This window comes from Microtus pennsylvanicus, chromosome 5 (assembly GCF_037038515.1).
Source record: "Microtus pennsylvanicus isolate mMicPen1 chromosome 5, mMicPen1.hap1, whole genome shotgun sequence".
Taxonomy (NCBI): Eukaryota; Metazoa; Chordata; class Mammalia; order Rodentia; family Cricetidae; genus Microtus; species Microtus pennsylvanicus.
The window spans coordinates 104511188-104534084 of NC_134583.1; the positions used below are offsets into that span (position 1 = coordinate 104511188).

General features: G+C 45.5%; 2 protein-coding genes across 11 annotated transcripts in view; one reads left to right on the forward strand and one right to left on the reverse strand.

Annotated features, from left to right (window-relative positions):
• The first annotated feature begins 519 nt into the window (after positions 1 to 519).
• On the forward strand, positions 520 to 1724 carry LOC142850325 (non-histone chromosomal protein HMG-14). The gene has a single exon (XM_075973726.1). The coding sequence runs from the start codon at positions 619 to 621 to the stop codon at positions 910 to 912; it is 294 nt and encodes a 97-aa protein (XP_075829841.1). The 5' UTR covers positions 520 to 618; the 3' UTR covers positions 913 to 1724.
• A 10099-nt stretch (positions 1725 to 11823) lies between these two features.
• Positions 11824 to 22897, reverse strand: part of Tjp2 (tight junction protein 2) — a 116137-nt gene continuing 105063 nt past the window's right edge. For 5 of the 10 annotated variants that reach the window (XM_075973736.1, XM_075973729.1, XM_075973735.1 and 2 more), the window contains 6 exons: positions 19154 to 19254; positions 17767 to 17979; positions 16560 to 16670; positions 15114 to 15428; positions 13604 to 13689; positions 11824 to 12752 (listed from right to left, as the gene is read on the reverse strand). In XM_075973736.1, the coding sequence (XP_075829851.1) occupies positions 12593 to 12752; positions 13604 to 13689; positions 15114 to 15428; positions 16560 to 16670; positions 17767 to 17979; positions 19154 to 19254 (986 nt within the window). In that variant the 3' untranslated portion in view covers positions 11824 to 12592. The remainder of the gene's footprint in view (positions 12753 to 13603; positions 13690 to 15113; positions 15429 to 16559; positions 16671 to 17766; positions 17980 to 19153; positions 19255 to 22897) is intronic. The other 5 variants (XM_075973734.1, XM_075973733.1, XM_075973732.1 and 2 more) reach the window with 1 other exon arrangement.

Sequence of the window (22897 nt, forward strand, 5' to 3'; positions counted from 1 at the left end):
TTCTAGACTTTTGGAAGTTGATTACAATGCATTTCCTGTTTACTTAGGTAATATTATATCCTTCTGGAGTCTTTGATGGAGTTGAAGAATTTATATAGTTATAGTTTTCCTTAGTTATGATAAAAGATAAAGTGGATATAGATATACAGATAGCTGTAATTCTTGCTTGATACCTATTTTATTATATGCAATTTTACTATGTTAAAGTTAAAACCTTCCTTTTCATTTAAACAGAAAAGGGGAGGTGATAGGGGAGTCCCCTCTGTGTGCTGTGACTACCATTAATGAATAAAAACACTGCTTTGGACCTATAGCAAGGCAGAACTTAGGCTGGGAAAGCTAGGTTGAATGCTGGGAGGAAGAAGGGTGGAGTCAGAGAGATGCCATAGATCCACCGCTGGAGATAAACATGCTGAAACTTTGCTGGTAGGCCATGACCTCGTGGTGATACACAGATTAATGGAAATGGGTTAAATTAAGATGTAAGAGTTAGCCAATAAGAAGCTAGAGCTAGATCCGGTTCTCCCACCGCCCCCGCGGCGGGTCGCAGCAGTCCGTGCGGCGGCGGCTCCGTGACAGGTTCGGCCTCGCACGCGCCTCCCATCCAGCGCCGCCAAGATGCCCAAGAGGAAGGTTAGCGCGGATGGAGCGGCGAAGACGGAGCCCAAGCGCCGCTCCGCGAGGCTGTCGGCCAAGCCCGCCCCTGCCAAGGTGGACGCGAAGCCGAAAAAGGCCACGGGAAAGGATAAGTCATCAGATAAAAAAGTGCAAGCAAAAGGGAAGCGGGGAGCAAAGGGCAAACAAGCTGAAGTGGCCGACCAGCAAACCACGGATCTGCCCGCAGAGAACGGAGAGACCGAGAACCAGAGTCCAGCCTCTGAAGGAGAAGAGAAAGAAGCCAAGTCCGACTAACCATCCATCATGTCTGTCAGTGTCCCCGCCTCCCTTCTTGTACAATCCAGAGGAATATTTTTATCAACTATTTTGTAAATGCGAGTTTTTTAGTAGCTCTAGAAACATTTTTAAAAGGTGGGGAGAAATCCTGCCTCATCCCATTTTTTAAGTGTAAATGATTTTTTTAAGAGGTTAAATCACTTGCTGGTTGTTTATTTTTTGGTACAACCAGAAAATAGCAAGATACTGAATCAAGAGAGGCTGTGACTGTCTCGGGGGTCACCATAACATTCCGTAGAGGGGGCTAGTTTTATATCCTACAACACAAAGCATATACTAAGTGGTAATTTGGAGTCTCGGTCGTGCGTTTGTGTCTGGAATATTTTCCGTTATATCCGGTGTCGTGTTTCGTAGAACTGTTGGCTAAAAACCCACTCCTTGGTCGTTACCCTGTCAGGACTGTTTGCCTATGGCAGTCCATTTTCCTAACAAGTATAACAATGTGCTGTGAAACATTGAACTTGAGATTGTGTCCTGTGCGTGGCATACAATGGTGAGTCAGTGGAGTTGAGGATTGTGAGCAGCTTATTATTATGTGAGGTCTTGGGGAAGACTTGGGGTGGAACATCACTTGGAATAAGTTCAAAGAGAAACAACACATGGCTCTTTTGGGTACGTGAACACAATGTATGACTCCTCAGAGTTTGGGTACATGTTTTAAGAATTGAAATGTCTGTGTACTTTACTCCTCAACCAATAAAATCTCCGTTGTGAAAGAGTTAAAAAAAAAAAAAAAAAAAAAAAAAAAAAAAAAAAAAAAAAAAAAAGAAGCTAGAGCTAATGGGCCAAACAGTGACTTAATTAATACAGTTTCAGGGTGATTATTTTGTGGTTGGGCAGCCAGGACTAACAAGCAGCCCTCCTTGCAACAACTTTACTACTGAGAGTGGACCACAAGCCTTCAGGAAATCTGTATAGTGACATCCTGGGTTCACATCCCAATGACCCACATACTTTCAAAAATTGAAAATCTCATTCAGTCTTTAGGCATCACAGACTAAAGACTAATTCTTTATTATTAAAATAAGAAATAATTTGCTTATTATTGAAGAATAATTGAGAAATAATTTTCAAAACTATTGTGGTAGCGTGGATGAGAATTGTCCCCCACAGATTCTGGTATTTGAACACCTGGTTCTCAGTTGTTTGCACTGTTGATGGAACAGTTCAGAAGCACAGTCTTGCTGAAAAAAATATATCACTGCAGGCTTTGAGATTCTATCACTGCTGTGGTTTAGAGGAGAATGGCCCCAATAGGCTCATATGTTTAAATACTTGGTCCCCAGTTGGCAGAACTGTTTAGGAAGGATTAGGAGGTGTGGTCTTTTGGGAGGAGGCACGGGGGTGGGCTTTGAGGCTTCAGACCCTCCTAAGATCCCTAGTGCACTTTTTCCTTCCTCTATGTGAATCTGGGTGTGAGCTCTGATTTGCTGCTCCACAGCCATGACTGCTTGCCTGCTGTCATGCTCTCCTTCAGGATGGTGATGATGTCATGGTGATGGACTCCTATCCCTCTGGAACTGTAAGTCTTAAATAAACATTTCCATCTACAGTGCCTTGCCTTGGTCACGGTGTTTTGTCACAGCAACAGCAAAGTAACTAGTAAAACATCCTTGACCTACCTCCAGTTTGCTTCCCCTGCTTTGATCTTGCCTTTAAGGATGTAAACTCTCAGGTTCTGGTTCCCACTGCCATGCCTGCCAATTGCCACCACGCCTTGGCCATAATTGCCTATAAGACAAAATAAACTCTCTCTTCCTTAAGTTGCCTTTGGTCATGGTGTTGAATCATAAAAAAAGAAACTAATACACACACAACAGTCCACAGCTGTTTTCAGTATGCCCTAATTTCTCTGGGAGAATGGCTTCATGACTTCCCCGGATACCTGAAGCTGAAAAATCCTAAAGTCCCTTATAGGAAATAGACACAGCCTTTGTCATACCTATGTACCACCTTCTCTCTTCGCTAAGCTATCTCTAGGGGACTTAAAATTCCTACATAACATAATAATGCTTTGTTTTATTTGGCTTTGTTTTCAGTTTCAGTTTTTGGAAGTAGATTTCACTATGTAGCCCAGGTTGGCCTGAACCTTTGCAATCTTTCTGTTTTCACCTCCCAAGAGCTTGTATTTCAGGCAAATACTGCTAAACCTGCGCTGTTTTAAAATTTTGTGTTATTATTTTTTAGTTATTTACTTTTATTTTAAGTATGTATTTTGCTTGTATGTTAGTATGTGTGCCACGTGTGCCTGATACCAAAGAAGGTCAGAAGAGGGTGTTAGATCTCCTGGGACTAGAGTTACAGACAGTTGTCACCATGTGGGTGCTGGGAGCTAGACTCAGGTCCCATGAAAGAGCAGTAATTACTCGTAATCACGGAGCCATCTTTTTAGTCCCCAAAATTTGAAAAAAAAAATCCCCAAGTATTTTTAAGCTGTGGTTTATTGAATCCCAAGGTGTTGAACCCATAGCTACAGAGGACCAACTGCTTCTTCCATCCTAGCTCAGTTTCTCATTCTCACCCATCTAAACCACACTGCTCACAGGAATCAGAGCCTTTAAAGATATTGGCTTGTGTAGTGAGTGAGTGAGTGAGCTGGAGACTTTCCCAGGGAGGTGTACAGTTGCTTATGTGTGCGTTCATAATGCTGGCTTCCCAGAGACTGTACGGATGCTATACACTGCTTGCCACCAGAAGACAATGCAAGGAAGCAGGAAGAGGTGAACAAGTGTGACCAAGCCTCACCTCATCCATCTACACAGCTTTGTAAAGGAGGCTGGCAGGGCTCTGGTTTGTAACGGTTCCCACACAGCTCAAGTCTGCTGTTACTATGAAAAGGCACATGTCCAGCTGTACCTAATCTATCTACCATTTTAAAAAGAAAAAAAAAGTCTGGGCTATTATCTAAAATCTGATTTTCCAGTAAAAATGTTTTGTAAGAGCTGAAGAGATGGCTCTGTGGCCAAGAGCACTTGTTGCTCTTTCAGAGGACCCAGGTTCGAGTCCCAGAACCAACACTATCTGTAACTCTAATTTCAATGGTTTGACATCCTCTTCTAGTCTCTTCAGATACTGTATGGCTGTGGTGCACAGACAAGTACAGGCAAAACACCCATATGCTAAAAAATCAAAACAAATCTTTAAAAAAATTTTGTATTTATTTTGTGTATATATGCGAGCATGCATGTAAGCTATAGTGCAGATGTGGAGGTCAGAGGACAATTTGTGAGAGCTAGCTCTCTTTTCTTCCACCATATGGGATCCAGGGATAGAACCTGGATGATCAGATTCAGCAGCAGGCATTGTTAAATATTGAGACATCTCACCAGCCTTCATTATAAACTTCAGTAGTCCATGTAGGCTGAGAAATACATGTTCATGCACTGGATTTGTTCCATGACTGTTAAAAATTACTTCTTGCCATTTTGTAAACTAGGTTGTTTAAAGCACATTGATGCTTTAGTTTTTTTTTTAAATGAAACTATACAATAGGTTCCTAACTATCTTTAAAAAAACCCTCTAGAAAACACTCTAGATGGAGAGAGAGGAAATTGGACTCAGAAGCCGGAGACTGAATCCTAGGATGCATGGCTGCTCTAAGAACAAGGCCATTCTTCATTGAGGAAATCTCAGACTCTAAAGAATCAGGCAAACAAGAGCATCTCCAATGTGAACTTCTCCAAAGCGGAGAATACGTCATCGTCCGTCCACAATGTCTGGGTCTATCTACAGAGACAACCAGTAAGTATGTTTAATTGGCATTACTTCCTACTACAATCCAAATGTAAAGAATTGATTTTTTAATGGCCACAGGAGAGTGTGGGAGATTATTCCGTATAATGACCCCATAATGATCGACTGATACTAAACATATTGATCCACGTTCCTACACCTACACACTCGTGTGCAGACTTGTCTGAGTTCTTTTGTTCAGATTTCTCTCTGGTGGAAAAGATACTTACAAAGGTCCCGATTCGCTGCACCGCAGGACATCGAGCAACGTTGTATGTACCTCAGAGTTCATATGCCAGTATTTTTCCGTTCTCTTTTTAAAGATTTACCTTGTGTATCAGTGTTTTGCCTACATGTATGTATGTGCACTAACTCAAGAGTGCCTGATGTTGACAGAGGTCAGAAGAAGTCAGATAAATCCCCAGGAACTGCATTATGGGTATTTATGAGCTGCCACATGGGTGCTGGGAATGGAACCTGGGTCCTCCACAAGAACAGCAAGTCTTCCTTACTGCTGAGCCATCTCTCCCACACCCAAATGCCAATAATCCTAACTAAATGGCTTATCTTATTTAGCGCTTCTGTGTTCTTTCTACTATCTTAACGTACCACAGTTCTCCTCATAATAAACTGAGTAAAAAAATCTTAGATGTGCCCAGTTTATTGCTGAAAGAGAATTCTAACCCTACACACTAGCCAGTCTTTCCTTGGTCATACTAACTTTATGGCTGTTATTTATTTTTTATAAGGTCATTTTATAGCCCAGGCTGGTCTAAAACAAGCAGTCCTCCTGGCAGCCTCCCCAGGACCGGGATTCTGGCATACGCCACCTCTCCCAGAACACGAGAGTTTTCCTCCACATCTTCATCAAACTGTTTCCAGATCGTTCACTGGCGTTGAAATGACTATGGTAACAGGGTCCTATCGTGACTCAATTTTGTGTCTGATTAGACAGTTCTCAGGCCTCTAACCTCCCTGCAATCGTCGCATCTGCCTTCACGGCACATTTGACATTTTCATGGCCTTGACCGTGGACCAGATGTATCAACCAAAATAATTAAACTAACTAGAAAAAAATACAAGTAAAAAAACTGTTGGCATCTTATGTCTAAAATAATTACGATTCTCTGCCAGGAATGAACATGTCAAGGTGACTCTGACCCACATCTAACTTTGATGTAAATTGTGGTCTTTGTGGCTTTTGCCTTCTAAAACTATGCCTCTGAGCTTGGGAACCAAGAGACTTCATAGGCATACATCCACTCTAGGTCTGGCTATCAATGAAAAGGACTTAGAACTTTGAATTGACTTAATCAGCACGGCTGTCAATTACTGTCTTGCATGGGTCACTATAGTGTCACTGATGAGGTTGACATGAACACAATGTTGCAAGCTTGGTGCAGTATTTGCTTTCCTCTGCATTATTTAGGTTTTTTTCATAATTCTGACCAAATACTGGACAGAAATCATATAATGGAAGAATTAAGTATTTTGACTCATGATTTCAGTGGGCTCAGCTCTTCGCCTTCTGATTGTGTGTGGGAGGAACCTCTCCAGGGCAGAAGGAGAAAAGGTAGGATGCAGAAAGAGGTCAGGAGGATGCAACTCCTAAGAGTATCCACAGTGACCTACTAACTCCAGCTGGATCTTACCTCCTAAAATTTCCACCTCCCCAAATACTGCCACTGACGAGGGAACAAGTGTTCAAACCACGAGGGACACTTCCTAATTACTCACGCGTCTTTCCCTCGAACGGGTCAATTATGAAAGCAAATACAGGGGCACTGGCCTCAGTGGAAACAGAAACAGGTAGGGAATGGACCTGTGATTGATGAAGAGAATTTCATTTTGACTAATCTTTATTATATTTATTTATGTGTGTGTCTGTGTAAATAAATGCTAAATTGTATGGATGTCCATAACCACTGGAGCCAGAGTTAAAGGCAGTTGTGAGCCACCCAACGTAGGTTCCGGGACCTGAACTCAGGTCCTCTAAAGGCAGTACATGTTCTTAACTACTGAACCATCTCTTCAGATATATATACAGTATGTCTGTTGGAGTGAATGCCACATATATGTAGTATTCTAGTGTGCATAGATGGGCAGAGATGAAGAGCCTTGGAGATTTCTGGAAGAGCTGATGGTAAGTTTGATTGGGGAAATCAGAGAAGCTGTGCTAGAATGTGCTAAGCCTAGAAGGGTAAACAGTGATGTCCTACTTTGCTTTCTATTACTGTGATGAACACACTAACCAAAAGCACCTTGGGGAGGAAAGAGTTAATTTCAGCTTACCTGTCACAGGCCATTGCTGCAGGAAGCCAGGGCAGGAGCTCAAGGCAGGAACCTGGAAGCAGGAATTGAGACTGAGTTCATGAAGGATCTGCTTCCTTTGTGCTTCCTTGTGTATAAGCCAACTTGCTCCTACAACCCAGGACCACCTGCCCAGGAGTAGCCACGCCCACAGCAGGCTGGACCCTCCCACATGACTCATTGATCAAGAACACGTGCACAGGCAAACCTGGTAGAGGCAAATCTTTAATTGAGATTCCCTCTTCCCAAGTGTGTCAAGTTGATGACCAAGATTAGAAGAAAGATTTTAACAGAAGATAGAAAAACAGAAAGCCAGAGTGTGTTGGGTTTCAGCATTCTTATGCATCTGAACATAAAGGAGTTTTGTAGGAAAAAAAAATCTGGGGAATCTTGTGGGCTATTGTTGCATAACACCACAGAACTCAGAAGCTTTAAAACAGCTTGTTATTTTCCATACACACAGGTGTACTGATCTGGATTGAGTCAGCTGCATCACCTGAGACAGTTCCATTCCAACTGTTGGGAGTTGGTGGATTGATGTGGGATTCCTCTCTGTATACTGTGAATGCCACTGGTGAATAAAGATGCAGTTTGGGCCTATGACAGGGCAGAATATAGTCAGACTGGAAGAGACATAGCAAGAGAGTAGACGGGGTCAGAGAAAAGCCATGTAGACGCCTCAGGAGACAGACACCTGATACCTGACAGAACCTTACTGGTAGGCCACAACCATGTGGTAATACACAGATTAGTAGAAATGGGTTAATTTAAGATATAAGAGCTAGCCAATAAGAAGCGTGAGCTAATAGGCCAAACAGTGTTGTAATAATAACAGTTTCTATGTGGTTATTTCGGTCTGGACAGCTGGGAAACCAATGAGCAGCCTCAGCCAAGAGTGGATCCTTTAAAAGGTGGGTCCTGGTAGGAAGGCTTTAAATCACAGGAGTCATGACCTCAAAGGAGACTATGCAATTCCTGCCCCCACCTCACTCTCGCTCCCTGAACTTGAGGACAGCAGCATTGTTTTGCCTTTGTGTCATGCAAGGCCTTAGCACTGTCCCAAGAGCAAGGGTCCACTGATTATAGCATGAATCCTGACTGCCATGGCTCTAGGTCCCAGTATCTTCCCAGCAAAGATGATCTCTGTCCACGTCAGATGACTCTGCCTGCTCCACAACTGCAATTGTGGCTGTGGAGGAGGGACAGAGGGACAAATTTAATCCAGTCACCTAAGTCAATAAAGTAGGTCATCACTTGAAGAGAATGAGAACTTCAAATCTGCCACCTTACACAGAATAAAACACCCATATATGTGTTGGTGTAAAAGAAACTTCTTTTCCTTCTGTTTCAAGATGGTTTCACTATGCAACCCTAGGAATCCTGGACCTCCGTGTAATTCACACTGACCTCAGTCTCGGGTCATCCTGCTGCCTCTGTCTCCTGTGCTCAGGATCACAAGCCTATGCCTCCACACTTCAGTTTCTTAGCCAGTCGTTGTGGTAAAATGTTCAGACAAACGCACCTTAGGGAGAAAGGTTTATTCTGGCTCACAGGTCCATCGCAGAGGCGACTTCAAGGCAAAGGGAGCTTGAAGCAGCTGGTCACATGACACCCACAACCAGGAAACAGAAATCCTGAGAGCATTCACCTGGCCTCCATACAGCCCAGGATCCGAGCCAGGTAATGGGACCACCCAGAGTGGGCAGATATTCCTACCTTGATTAACACAATCAAGATACGGTCCTCACAGGAATACCCAGTAGCCCATCTCCCCAATGGCCCCCACAGGAACACCCAGTAGCCCATCTCTCCAAGGGCCCCCACAGGAACAACGGCAGCCCATCTCCCCAACGAGCCCCACAGGAACACCGGCACCCCATCTCCCCAGTGATTCTAGATTCTGTCAAGCTGTCCACACTGACCACCACACCCACTATACCCAGCCCCCTGCTATTTTTAAATACCCTTAGGTAGAATCACCTACAAGCTAGAGTTGCTCAGAGACTCCTACGCTTCAGTTGGACTTAAAGACACACTGGCTGTCCTCCGGAAAGCGTTCTGAGCCCAGCATCTCCCATTTACAGCAGACCACTCTGACCTGCAGTAATTCTTTTCTCCCCAGCTGCTAATGGGGGTGGGCCATGTGTCAGTGTTTCCCACAGATCTTTAGCAAAGCCCTTCTACCCATCTTGCGGTCCCTAATGGAACTGTTTCGAATGGCAGGGACACAGAGAGCAGGCAATTAAGGCAGGAAGGAACAGCCTGACATGAATTAAGGAAGGATTACAGGAATTGCCTGCCAAGAACCAGCCCTCACCCAGTTTCCTCCAGAACAGAATCACCCCACTCTCTTCTCAGAGAGACATCTGCTCTCAGAACTCAACCCCTATCTTCTAGGATCATTTATTCCAGTAGAGATCTTCCTTCCCAGCCTCGCATCCCAGACAGACGCAAGCTCAGGCCAGAGCCAGACTACAAGAGTGCTCTTTCACCCATTTAAGGTCCCTTCTCCAAGAACTTCGGAGTGGTCTTTGGGAATTGTGCTACTGTTCCCCATAAAAGAACACAGTGAGAAACTGACCTCCCAAGCCAGCCCCAGTGGTACATGCCTTAAACCCCAGCACTCAGGAGGCTGAGGCAGGAGGGTTGACATTTTAAAACAGCTTGGACTACATAGTGAGATTAGTTTCAAAAGACAAAATGACTTAAAAAAAAAAAAAGAAAAAGCCCCATCCACCTACCCACCCTTGTATATAGTGGACACATGGGAACGCACAGAATAGAAACAGTGAAGAAAATTCTTCACCTGCTCCCCCCATCCCCATCTCTGTCCCTGAGACCTATAGAGCTACAGCAGTGTGACCGCCATCCTCATCAAAGTTCCCTTCCCCGATCTCTCATTTTCCTCTCTCCTTTCTACATCTGCCTAGCACTCCAGGACTCCAGGAGACTGTAGGGAGCTTTGTGTCCACCCCAGAACAAAGCAGGAGATGGATAGGAAGTAGTCACACTGGTGGTCACTGGGCACTGATGGCCGTTGCGGGGACCAGACACACTATCTACACTACCTAACGCATCTGATGCTAGCCTGTGCCAGTGCCTACAGGGGAACCTCTCACCTCAAAATGGGTTTCCCGAACAGCTTGTTCCTGTATTTAAAGGAGGAAGGAACAGTGAGTCATCCCGGATTAAAGCAGTGTACATTTTCAACTGTTCACAGACGGTGGCTTTTACTAATGGAATGAGCAGCTTTTAGTCAGTGCCGAGGACTTGAGGCTGCTCAGAAATTCAAGCTGCAACAATCAACAGCTTGGAGTCGCGGGGGCTGACAGGCATGAAAAAGGCCATGTTTGGAGCATAACCCACTAAGCCCCAGTTGTAACTCCACTGATACTTAAGCTCACCATTGACACGTCTATCACAACACAAAGGACGCTTGACGGAGCCTGCCCTCTCCAGTCTTCCTCTCCCAAACCCAGTGTGCCTTTGATTCATCTGAGCTCAAGTTCCTAAACTGCTGCATTTATATTTCACACCTATTTGATTCTTTCAAGAGTGAATGCGAACCCAGATGAGCTTTTCTAGGAAGCAACTTAGTAGTCAAGATAAGCCTAAAAACGCCCCCACTCCTTCCTCTTTCCAACTCCACTTCCGAGAATCTACCCGCAGGAAAGGGCTGAGGGGATGGTGGCTGGCGCACAGGGCACGGCTGGGATAAAAGAGGGTCAGCTAATGTAAGAGGAGAAAGAACGGACATCATCAAAACAGTCAGTGGGCAAGGGTTCACTTATGACGCATGGGCAAGATTAGGCTGCAGTGGTTGGTCACGATGGGCATGTGGCGTGCTTCCCTGTGTGGGAGGACCACTCTTGATAAAACGGGAAGCAGAGAGACTAGAGGACAGAGTGCAAAGCCAGCACGACTGTGGGGCCCACAGACGCTGAGTCCTGTCCCACCCCGACTAGCAGTCAGAGAGGGTGAGCTGATTTTTGCTCTTTCAAAGTTTCTGACAACAGATGTGGCTACAATCAAGAGCTTCTGACCTAGGGTGTGGTTAATCAGTATTTTGGGTATAGAGGCGGACGGGCTCCAGCTGGACCAAAGGTGGGAGATTTCAAGTTTATTCCTCATGTTAACGAGGCCTGTTGCCTCCCCACCCCTTTTGGAGTGAAGCATATAAGCGTGTGGAAAACAAACGCAGTGGCATTCGGTATTCACTGAATTTCCCTCCCCGTGCTGTTCTGTTTCTGTCTCTTATTTCTCACATCTCTGTTCCTTTTGTTTAATAATTCTAATCTCACGCTACTACCCTGGAACGTATGAATTCAAGGCTGGTCTCCAACATCTCACAGACACGCAACAGACATATACGAATAAGTAACCGGAGGAAACACCCCCAAAATGATCAGGGCTGTGATGGAGTACCTTATTTTATTCTTCATGTGACTCCATTTCCCAACGTTCAAAGATGAGCAAGTTCTACAGTTAGCTCAGTGCCTTCGAGCACTTGTTCTTGTACAGAACCCAGTGCGGAGTCCCAGCACGCACATGGCGGCTCACAACCCATCCCTAACTCCAGTTCCAGGGGGATTTGGTGGCCTCTGACCTCTGTAGGCACCAGGCACACATGCAATGCACATAGATGCACACAGGAAAAACATTCACACACATTTTTTTTAAGTATTTTAAAAAATTTTAACTAAAATAAATCAACAAGGCCAGGGGTTCAGTGGTGGAGCACCTCTCTGCACACACGAGGATCCTGGGCTCCATCTGAACACCACCCCAAAAGGAAGGCGTATAGAAATTCACCACGAACCTCATTCTTGACTATCATGTACTCCTTTTTATTAAATTATAAAATCGCTTGATGTCAGTACATACACTGATATAAAGGAAATAAAATACCCTTTTCTCAAGTATCTGCCTGTGGAGCACATGGTTTTAAACAAACAACAACAGGAAAAAACTCTAGACTAACTTCCTGGCCTCCGAGCTATGTAGCTGACAAACTCCCAAGTGCAGCCATCCTATGTACAGTCAGAATTTCTGGGAAATACTATAAAGACAACAGCCTGAAAAGATGGCATGATGCAGAGGGACAGTTATAGCTGCAAAACTGGTATAAAAATTTAGTCAAAATAAAGTTTTAGCTTTGCGTAAGCTTCAGGAAAGAAAACTTAAGACACATCTTGTCAAAGGCACTTCGAGAGTTGTAATAAAATACTTCTGAATATTGTTTGAGGCAGAGTACTTTTTTTTTTAACTCCTTTTTCATACCTGCCCCACACTGAAGCAATGTTGGAAGGCATCTATGAATGAGGAAAAATAGTTATTGCTCCTTAATATACATATTAAAAATACAGAGAGATTAATACAGAGTTTGGTCCACACCAAAGCAAGTAACAGTGTCAAGACTGTAGTGTTTCTCTTCATTCTGAGCAAAAAGTCATAATCGGCTCTACCCCAGTCCCACACACAGAGCCTCCAGTTGATAATCCGTGCTGTCTGTTGCCTGGGTCCCCACCATTATCTCTGCAGTGCACTTTAGCTGGAGATCTCCAGGCTGGCCTCCCAGGAGTCCATGCGCGGCCATCTACAATTCCGTGTCTCGGTACCGGGAGGGCTGGCTGTAGTAACCCCGCTTTGAGTGCGCCGCCAACTGCTGGCGGTATTCCTCTTCCTCCTGGTCACTGCCATAGCTGGTGTCCTGGTAGAGTCTAGACGAAGCTTTCTGTGGCTCTGGAGGTCTAGAACTAACAAAATGGGGGTATCACATACAGCCCGCACCGTCCAGCTGCCCACAGGGCCACTGAAGCTATAAGCCCAACAGGCTGATTTCCTGAGCACGTTCTACCACCAGCTAGGGCCCTGCTAGTCTCTTCAGGTTCACGGTATGGGTCAAGGCCGAGGCCTATTTGGGCAGCTATACATTGTCTGAACTAACATAGAAGGCTGTACCCGATGCATTCCTGTGCTCCCCACTCCAGCCCCACTCAGTAGGGTTCTCTGCCAGCGTCAATTACACCAAGTTTCCTGTCAAGATCAACTTGGTCAACTGTGTTGGCATTCCAACAGTGATCTTCGTGCCCTCCGCTTTTCAGGGCTTTAAAACAAGACTCCAGCTTCCAGAAGTGGGAAACAACAGAGAAGGATACTGCCCATCACAGTCCTTCAGACCTAGTTGGGCACAAGGGGCCTGATTATATATGGTGATACAAAGGAATTAAGGAGTTTGGCTAAAAGCCAGTAAACATTAGTGACAAAGGAAGACTAAGTCCTAAAAATTACACTCGTATGCCCTCCTAACACAATATAAGGCTCCAGTGTGCCAGAAAGCTTTGGGCACACAAGGCAAGTGACCAGGCACTTCTGATTCTTTGAGACAGGATCTCTCTATATAGCCCTGCAGGCTGTCCTGGCACTCAGAGAGATCCACCTGCCTCTGCCTGGCATTTGGTTTCTGTAATCTTAATAGTTAAGTTTTGACTGACAGCCTGGAGAGGGAACTCTCTCAGGGCTCTGTCATCAGGGTAGGGCAAACTCCTCCAATCCAAATACTGGAGAAGCCTCCTCCTCTGGCCTCCAGCCGTGGAACAGCCCTTACCTCAGGTGCGGGGGCAGGCCGGCATCTGGCTTGGGGGGTTTGATAGGAACCGCATAGATGTCAGGGTGCTTCTGAGCAATTTCAATCTGTGGTAGTTAGGACACAGAAGGAGAGAATGGGTGACCGTATGGTTCTCTCGCTGGTCACCTGCAGACCCTACCTAGCCCCACCTCCTACCACCTTTTCTCCCAGTCCATTTCCAGACAAAGAAAAAGAGATGGGAGCCTGTTTCTGTGGCTGGGTGGGGTCCCATGGGACGTGCCAAACGGTGAGGACCGACGCATGGGCAGCCCTGAGTAGTTAGTACACTAAGGTAAGTGATTTGAAGAAAGGGACCAATACCGTCTGACTCCACGTATGGGAGGCCCCACCAATACCGTCTGACTCCACGTATGGGAGGCCCCTAAACCATCAGATTCAGAGAGGCAGACAGAGAACAACGGTGTGGCAGTGGCTGGAGGGGGAATGGGGAATCACTGTCACCTTAGTGCAGTTCCCCTGGGAACTGAGAAAGTTCCCGAGAGCACACGGTGGTGGTGGGTGCACAGTGATGCAAACGTACTTTACGCCACTGAGCGCCCGCTTAAAGAAGGCCAAAATGATAACTTTTATGTACAGTAGGACTTTTAGTCCAGCTACTCAGGAGACTGAAGCTGGAGCATGTCCTGTGCCTGTCACCCTGGGCGACATCAGCAAGGTCTCAAGAAATGGAGGGGTGGGTAGGTGAGGAAAAGCGTGCCTTGCCTCTGTCCCCCCGTTTTGAAGGAAGGCCTCACTATGCCACCTAGTCCCCACGCTGATGGATTACAGTGGGGCTTCCACGTCTGGCATCACTCGATTTCTTCGATACTGAAATGCTTCATGTGCACTTCAAATCTTCAAACGGCTTAAAAGAAACTACAGCCTACAGGCCCAATGGCCGCTAATATCCTATGGCAAATCTGGGAACATTATGAGAGGCTTGTGGACCCCACAGCCACGGTCCAGCTAAAATAACTCCTGAGGGGCACTGACTCTCACTCTCTATCCCGGACCAGGACACACAGATCTGAACCACGGAGAACTGAAGCTTGCAAACATGGACTGTTGGGGTTTCCTTTTCTTTCTTTTTTCCTTCTTTCTTCTTCTTCTTTTTTTTTTTTTTTTTTTGGCTTGTGTTTGTTTTCTAAGACAGGGTATCTCTGTATAACCCTGACTGTCCCGGAACTCACTTTGTAGACTATACTCATGTTGGCCTCAAGCTCACAGAGATCCACCTGCCTCTGCCTCCCAAGTGCTGGGATTAAAGGTGTGCGCCACCACACCTGGCTCTGTTAAGCTTTCTTGATTGGAAGCAAAAAGGAAATGCTGTCGGCAGGCCATCTGAAAATGGCACACAGAACTGTGCAGATGACTTCCCGGCGTGATTCCGGCGCTGGGGAAAGGGCTATGTGCCGCTACACTGAGCGCGGATGTCTTGAAAACTCTCCCTGGGGGACGCTAAGATGCTCGGGTTGTTTAGAACACTTACCCTCGCGTTCTGCGCTTCTTGGAGCTCCTGCATCCTCTGTAATTTTGCCTTGTGGTCCATCTTCTCGAATATTTTCACTCTGCCCAGGACTGACCTGGGAGCATCTTCCTGCTCCTCGGTGCTCTCCCCCACCTCTTCGCTCTCGGGCGCAGGGACGGGAGTAGAAGGCTTCAGGATAGATCGCCCGAAAGTAGGTTTCACTGCAACAGGCGGAGGGCACCCTTTGGTAGATCCTCCCGAGATTTCACTGCCAGCCACGGCAGAGGGGTTCGCCTTGGAGTAGTCGTAGGATTCTTCTCTGTTCTGGCTTCTGGCCTGGAAAGAGCAGTATCACGCCTTATGACCGTGGGCTTTCAGCTTATTTTCATAACTACATTAGTGATTTAATATATTGTGTTTCCTGATCAGTTTCCAAAGGTGGGCAACATAACCAAATATGACAGGGTCAACAACAGCCACCGATTAGGCACCTTGAGCCCTGCCTGAGGATGACAGAGGTGCTGGCAGAGGTGGGGCAGCCAGCGAGAGCTAGAGGTAGACCAGGCCCACCTAATTTCATAGCAGAGATGATTGGAATCTCACAGAAGACCTCAGAAGAAATCAAAAGGAAGTTTTTCTGAGGTCAAGCTACATGGAGGGTAGGAGCCTGGGCCAAAAAGTGAGACCTGTGCTTGGCTGTGGGGCAGTGACCCTGAGCTCGGGTGGGGTGAGCTAGTCAGAGCATCACGTGAGGGGGCCACTGCTCCTTCGGGGTCAATCCTAGCCCTGCTGCAGGTCTGCGGCGTCGCATTATGTAAGGTCACTAATTACGGCTGACAGCTTACACAGCCACCATTTTCTTCTCATCTAAATGACTGGGTTACAAAAAAATTCACTGAGCAATACGGAAAAGTCCATTGTTAGAGGACGGTTGTGATCTGGGGCAATAAACCACACACAGTGGGGCCCTTAGGTTGATTCTATTCTAGATAATACTTTATTAATTAAAGTATTAAGTAATAAATTAAGATGCTTTTGTTTGTAGTGAGAGGCGTTCTGCACAACTGCAATGCCTGTTCTGCTCAGCAGACCACCAGTTAGGCTCCTCTGGGGCATCCACATTAGACTGTGGGTCGGAAACTTTCGCTGGATAGAAAATGGAAAACATCCTGATTGTAGCATGTGACCCTTGACCACAGTTCACTTTGTTACAAAACAAAACAAAACCCAAAAATCAAATAAATTAATAATATGTAAATAAATGAAATCACTTTTATTCTCTGTGACTCCCACTTTCCTAATGCTGTTTTTCGGGCCTGTCTCTCACACAGCCCTGGTTTTCAGGCTCAGTCAATGGCCTGAAGGACAGGTTTTCACAGAGTATGTGGTAACTTCAACATCATCTCATTGTGCGTGTCCCCTGGCACCTGTGTCCTCCTTCCCATCCTGGGCTTCCCAGCCACATACCTTGGGCGGCTCTGGCTTGAATGCTGGGGGCGGACTACCATCCCTAAGTTGGTCTCTGCTAGCAGCCCGCCTCATCTGAGCTCGTGGCTCTGGGCTGGATTTCCTCATGCTCTACAAAACATAAAGGTTCATTCACACCAAGAGCATCCACGCAGAGAGAAGGCAGCACTCCGCTCTGCTGGATTTCTGAACACTTGAGGAAACGGAGACCCTGTCTAGGCAATGCAGCGCTCTCCCACTGCAAAGAGATGCCAACCGCCATCCTTCGCTAGAGAAAGCTCAGGACACACTTCAGTAAACTGGCTAAGTACGAAGGAATAAAGAAAAACAAAACAAAATACTCTTCAAGTCTAAAGGTCTGGGTCACTACCAGTATTCCTAAGCATTAGCTCTTTCTGTATCTATAGGCAGTAACTCACTCTTTATCACTTGTCTATTGTATATTAATAGCCTCTCTCTCCTATTTGTCTACTGTATCTTAATAGTCTTTCTGTGTGTGTTAAGCTATTTATTTACTTGGGGGGCACTACTATCTCACTAATCATTTATTGGAATGAGTTAACCTGCTAAAGGGTAACCCATAACAATTATCCTACAAATGCGCTTAGACAATCTTGTCCACAAAGATCATCATTCCAATTCTCTGAAGTTCAATTAATAATCGCTCCACCTTAAATTAGTGCCCACTGATAGTTTGTAGGACCGTGTAAGCTAAACTAGCGGATACACAGTGCATCTGATCGGATGTATAAAGTCCATTTAAAAACTGAAATACAGAGAGAAGGAAACTGATGGGGAAACACTTAGAAATTCTGATAACATTAGGAGGTTAAAGGTCAAGGGGAGAAGAAAAGCAGGGCTCCTAAGAGTACAGTGAGAGGCCTAATCAAAGGTTACAAGCAAATACAGCAATAATGTATTCATCCAGTTCCATCTGTAATTTGGACAGTTGGCACATAAAGCCGATACTTATGCATCGCCCCCGAGGGCAACAGAGTGGCGAATGACATGGCTCAACCTTTTCCAATGCCACGTTTTGGCTCCACTTTCCGTGGACCACAGCCACAACCATGGAGGCCCTGGCTCGCAGTGGGCCTTCCTAGCAACCCTCTGCTATGATCCTGGAGGCTGTGTTCTCCAGCACCCTCAGTTAAGACTGTTCCTGCGCGTGGCCGCACGGCCTGCAGCAAGTGGTGCCTCGCCTCACCTCCTCGTGCTGCACCGGCTCCGAGGAGCGGGTGATGGAAGACACCAGCGGCTCCTCGGCTGGCTCATCCAGCTCATTGTCAGTGTAGGCGCCTCCCTCGCCGTCGGTATCTTCAAAGTCACTGATGAGACGGCTGTCACAACTCAGATAGTCTGCGCCCATGGCGGTTAAGTAGGACATGCGGTCTTCAGGGTCATCATCCATCCCTTCCATCTAGAGGAATTTGTTTTGAAGGGTGAGTGGGAGCTGGCATGGATCCTGGGAGTGGGGACTCGAGAAAAGTCCCGAGTGCTGAGCCAAGTGCTGGAAACCTTGACATGTGCTAGCAGGGGAAGGGACCTTTCGTTTCCTGCTATCGCTTGGCTTTGAGATGCTGATGCTGGGTTTATTTCTGCACAGGGACACATACACTGAAGACCCTCCGGTCTATCCTTACTGTGGTCCATCCTGTGAGCCAGCTGAGCCAAGCTTGTTTGGCTGATCTTCCAGGATCAGCCTCTTTCCAGCTTTCCTACTGGTTCCTGTCTCCACCTCATGATATACACGTTTCTACTCATTTCCAAGACTCTCCCATCCAGGGTCGGATGTTTCTCAGGGGTAGCTTGGTTCAATTCCCAGGACCAGAGAAAAAAGATTCTCAGAACCTTATAGACAAAAACTATATCCTTCTCAACTTGTCCTCTCCAGAGAGTTGTAGAGACTACGAGCATTTGGCAGATGCTAGATTTGTCAAGTAAACATCTGGGTCTCAAGGAGTGAGACAGTCCATTTCACCAAAAGAATCATCATAAGGATCACCAGCTCCTTCAATCTAGCTGGAATAAAGGTTCCTAGAATGAAAGGGACCCTAGGTTCTCGACTTTCATTCCCACAGCACACCTGTGTCTTCAGTATCTCTATAGATTTAGATGCTATCCAACCTGAGAGGGCTAGGAAAGAGCACTATTGTTTTCAAACTCAGAGTCAGAATGGATTCTCCAGCGACCTCTTTACTAAGCCCATAATTCCAGCTGTTTCTCTTGGTATCCTTCGAAACTGTCTTCCCCATGGTTCTCAACCCTGCCTCTCTCTCCACTCCGAGTTTCCCGTGTCCTCAGTGCGGTGTGGCATTAGGAATGAGAACTTGTAAGCTCTGATTAGAGACTTGGAAGGCAGCTCTAGTCGCTACATTAAAAGCAGAGGGGAAGTGAATGTAGGTCAGCACTCATCATGCTCTGCCTTGCAAAGTCCCTTGGTTTTATTGCTTTGTTGGAGAATTAGAAAGCTTCCGACTGGAAGAACACATTGAATCCCTCTCGTCCCATGGTTCACTACATTCACTGCCCTCTGGAGGAAGCATCAGGGAGCACAGACTCTCACCTCACAGCAGCAAATCTAGGCCACATACCTTTCCTTCAGAGACCCAGACTGCTTCGCCCTGCTGCTGCTGAATGCTGTCCTTCAAGCTGCCAAACCAGCCATCATTGGCTGAATTCACGTTGATCGTAGCTGCGGGAATGTGAACAAAAAAGGTCAGCATCAATTTCCGGAGCATCCTTTATTCTAGCAGCTATTCACATTATTTCTCTTTATACCATATCTGAAGAAAGACTTGCCAAATTCAGTGTGTGTCATTTAAACACAAAATCTTTTTAGCTGAGTGCAACTAGAGCTGCTTTACTTTACAGATACATGTTGTAAAACTTGTGCAGGCTGATTTTCATGATATAGATTTTTTCATTATATATATTTATACATTACATGTATATGTCTTCAGAAGAGCTACTCAGTGTGTGTGTGTGTGTGTGTGTGTGTGTGTGTGTGTGTGTGTTTTATTTTTCAATGATAGGAACAGGATTCAGGTCATCTCACATGCCACATATGCATTCTACCACTGAGCCGCAAGCCCTAAAAAAATACATTTTCAGGAGCACAAGTAAATTGGACTGTACTTGAAACTGCGGGCAAAAATAAGCCTATTACTTCCCTGGAGCTTCTTTTGTTAAGGTATTTTTATCAGAGAAAAAGGGGGGAAAAAAAACCAAGTTAAGTGGTGAGATGAACAAGCCATACACCTCACCCCAAGCAAATAAAGAAACCCGAGTGCAAACTTGGGAAATTATTTTGAGTCTGCAGCCTGGGCTGTTGATCTGCAGAGCCCATGTAAAGACACCAACTTGCAGCACAGACCGCAGATGCTAATGGACACACGGCATGCATCTGTTCCTCACAATCTGTATCTACAGACGTGGTGAGGGTAAACTGGGCAAGCAAGACTGCTCCAAAACGGTAAGCTGGATCCAAATGATGAAACACGGCTGGAGAGAGAGTCCATCAGGTAAGAGGACCTTTTGTGAAGGCTGGAGGACATGGATCCAAATCCCCCTGTATAAAAAGTTAGGCATGGCTGTGTGTGCCTATAACCCCAGCCCTGGAAGGGGAGACATGTGGATCCTAGGTGCTCAACGGTCAGCTAGCCTAATGGGTGTAACACAACCATTATATTAATATAAAAATGACCTAAAATGCAAATGATCAGGTTGCAGATAACTTACAACTGATTCTTTGGGGGTGGGGGGATGGTTCAAGACAGGGTTCTCTGCATAGACTTAGCTGATCTGAAACTCGCTCTGTAGATCAGGCTGGCCTAGAACTCAGAGAGATCTACCTGCCTCTGCTTCCTGAGTGCTGGGATTAAAGGAGTGTGCCACCACCACTCCACTACAAACTGCTTTTTAAATGATGGTTCCATGCTCTTTAGTAGATGGAATAGTGGTAGAGATAATTTCTAAAGCCAAACAAACCATTAATGGTTACCCACATTTTCTAAGTAACTATGCTTCAAGTTTTCCTTTAATTAAATTTGACTTTCTTTCATTTAAGAAATTCTAATCTTGAAACCAGGTATGGTGATGTACATCTATAATCAGACTACATCTGGACCTACTTTGGAGGTAGAGGCAGGGGAATCCAAAGTTCAAGATCATCACCGGCAACAAAGTAAGTCTGAGGCCAGCCTGGGGACACATGAGACCCTGGCTTGAAAATTTAAAAAAGTTCCACCTCTGACCTTGGGAAATCGTGAATGAGCTTACGATTTCCTTACTTATTAATTATTTACAGCATCAGACTAAACAGATACATTGGGCAGCCCAAGGAAATCAACCTTGATGCCATGGATTTTTTTTGTGTCCTTATCATGGTCCTTCACAGAGATTACTGTAATCATAGCTAAAATATGACCCAAGATGTAAATATAGAAGCGAGACTGCACGCCCGGGGGACAAAACAAGTGACCTGTAATAGATGCACAAAGAATGTTAAGTGGTCCTTTACAGGTTTCTATTAGGAGCTGCCTGACACAGCATGAATTCATCACAATGAAAGCCTAACGTTAAGGGTGCTCTCTAAGAAATGCAGAAAACACATTTGTGCGCCACCCCCCCCCCAGTATGACTGCTCCCCTGCATTTCCGTGAGAACCAAGTGCTGGAACACTGATATAAAAGCTGCATAGAAGCTAATTTCCCAGGCCCACTCAGAGGCTACTCGGGCTGCCAAATGTCCCTGCTAGCAGCCACACCCAGCCCTGGCATGTGTGGGCAGTACCTTCCCGCCTCTAGTGGCAGGGGCGCCAAACAGCAACGTGTGAGCTGGAAGGGTTGGGAAAAAAACTAAAGGATGGGGTTTCTGTCTAAAAGTTACTGTAACGATGGGTACTGCTATGGGTTAATCCTTCTGTGCGCTGTGAATACGTATTACTGTCATTGGTTAATAAAGAGGTCGATTGGCCAAGAGCTGAATAAGTAAGGTTAGGTGGGAGAGCCAAACTAAGAATGCTGGGAAGAAGAAGGGTAGAGTCAAGTGTCACCAGCAGACACCTAGAGAAGCAAGATGGGCATGCTTTCTGAGAAAAGGGACCAAGCCACGTGACAAAGACGAGACAAGAAATATGGGTTAATTTAAATGTAAGAGTAGCTAGTAACAAGCCTGAGCTACTGGCCGAGCATTTACAATTAATATTAAGTTTCTAAGTGATTATGTGGAAGCAACCACCGGCATAGGAAAATTCCGTCTACAGGTCACACAACCCTGAAGGAACTGAAACAGGCCCTTCAAATGAGTCAATGGTATAGTACACAAATTACATCTTGGAAAGGGCTGTCCTGGGGGCTACCTTAACACTCAAGTACCAGACACAAGCTAAATAGGCAAGCCACCCCACAGCCCATTTCTTTCCTGTGGTCCACATCCCTAAACTCCCCTGATCTGAGTATTATCTACTGTAATTTGTGTTTTTCCCCATTGTGCTCTTCCAAAGACTAAATAATGACCAAAACAAACAAACACCACACAGAAGAAAACATTTTTCTGTAATGTGACGTTGAAAGATAATAATTACAGAAACAGCACTTGAAAACTACTCCCAAATTCCAGGATTGAACACCAAAAACTTCATTTTAATGAAACCTGGAACGCAGATAAAATAGCCACACTGTCCTATGGTGCTTTACCATGCCACAATTTATCATACAGGTGGGCTAGTTTGGGTCTCTAAGCCGATAAGGGCATCACAGCAGCCTATAAAGCATGAACCAAGCACTTTGAAGGTCCTAAGAATACATGCAATTCAAATTTCATTTTTATGATATACATGCATAAATGTATCATATACTAAATATTTTCATTGAGAAAGGGGTATGCAGGCATAGCATTTAAATTTGGAGGGGGGGTGTTGAGACAGTGTTTCTCTGTGTAACAGTCCTAGCTGTCCTGGAACTAGCTCTTGTAGAGCAGGCTGGCCTCAAACTCACAGAGATCCATCTGCTTCTGCCTCTTGAGTGCTGAAATTAAAGGCATGTGCCACCACTGCCTGGCTTTGAAATTATTTTCTGACAAGCCAACTTGCTTTTTTAACAAGTCTCTGACTAAAGTGTCTTAATTAATGAGTATATTAAACTCAAATGTTTAACTGTGTTTATAAAAGCACTCCAAAATCCAAATATGAAACCCTTCTGGTCATAAGCACTTCAGACAAGGGATGACCAACCAACCAACACATCACCCTTTCCGGCGTCTGACTCATCTAGCTGGGTTGTGAGGACATGAGATGTAGTCAGGAAAGGCAGCTTTCGTCTGGGCTCAGCAGCACT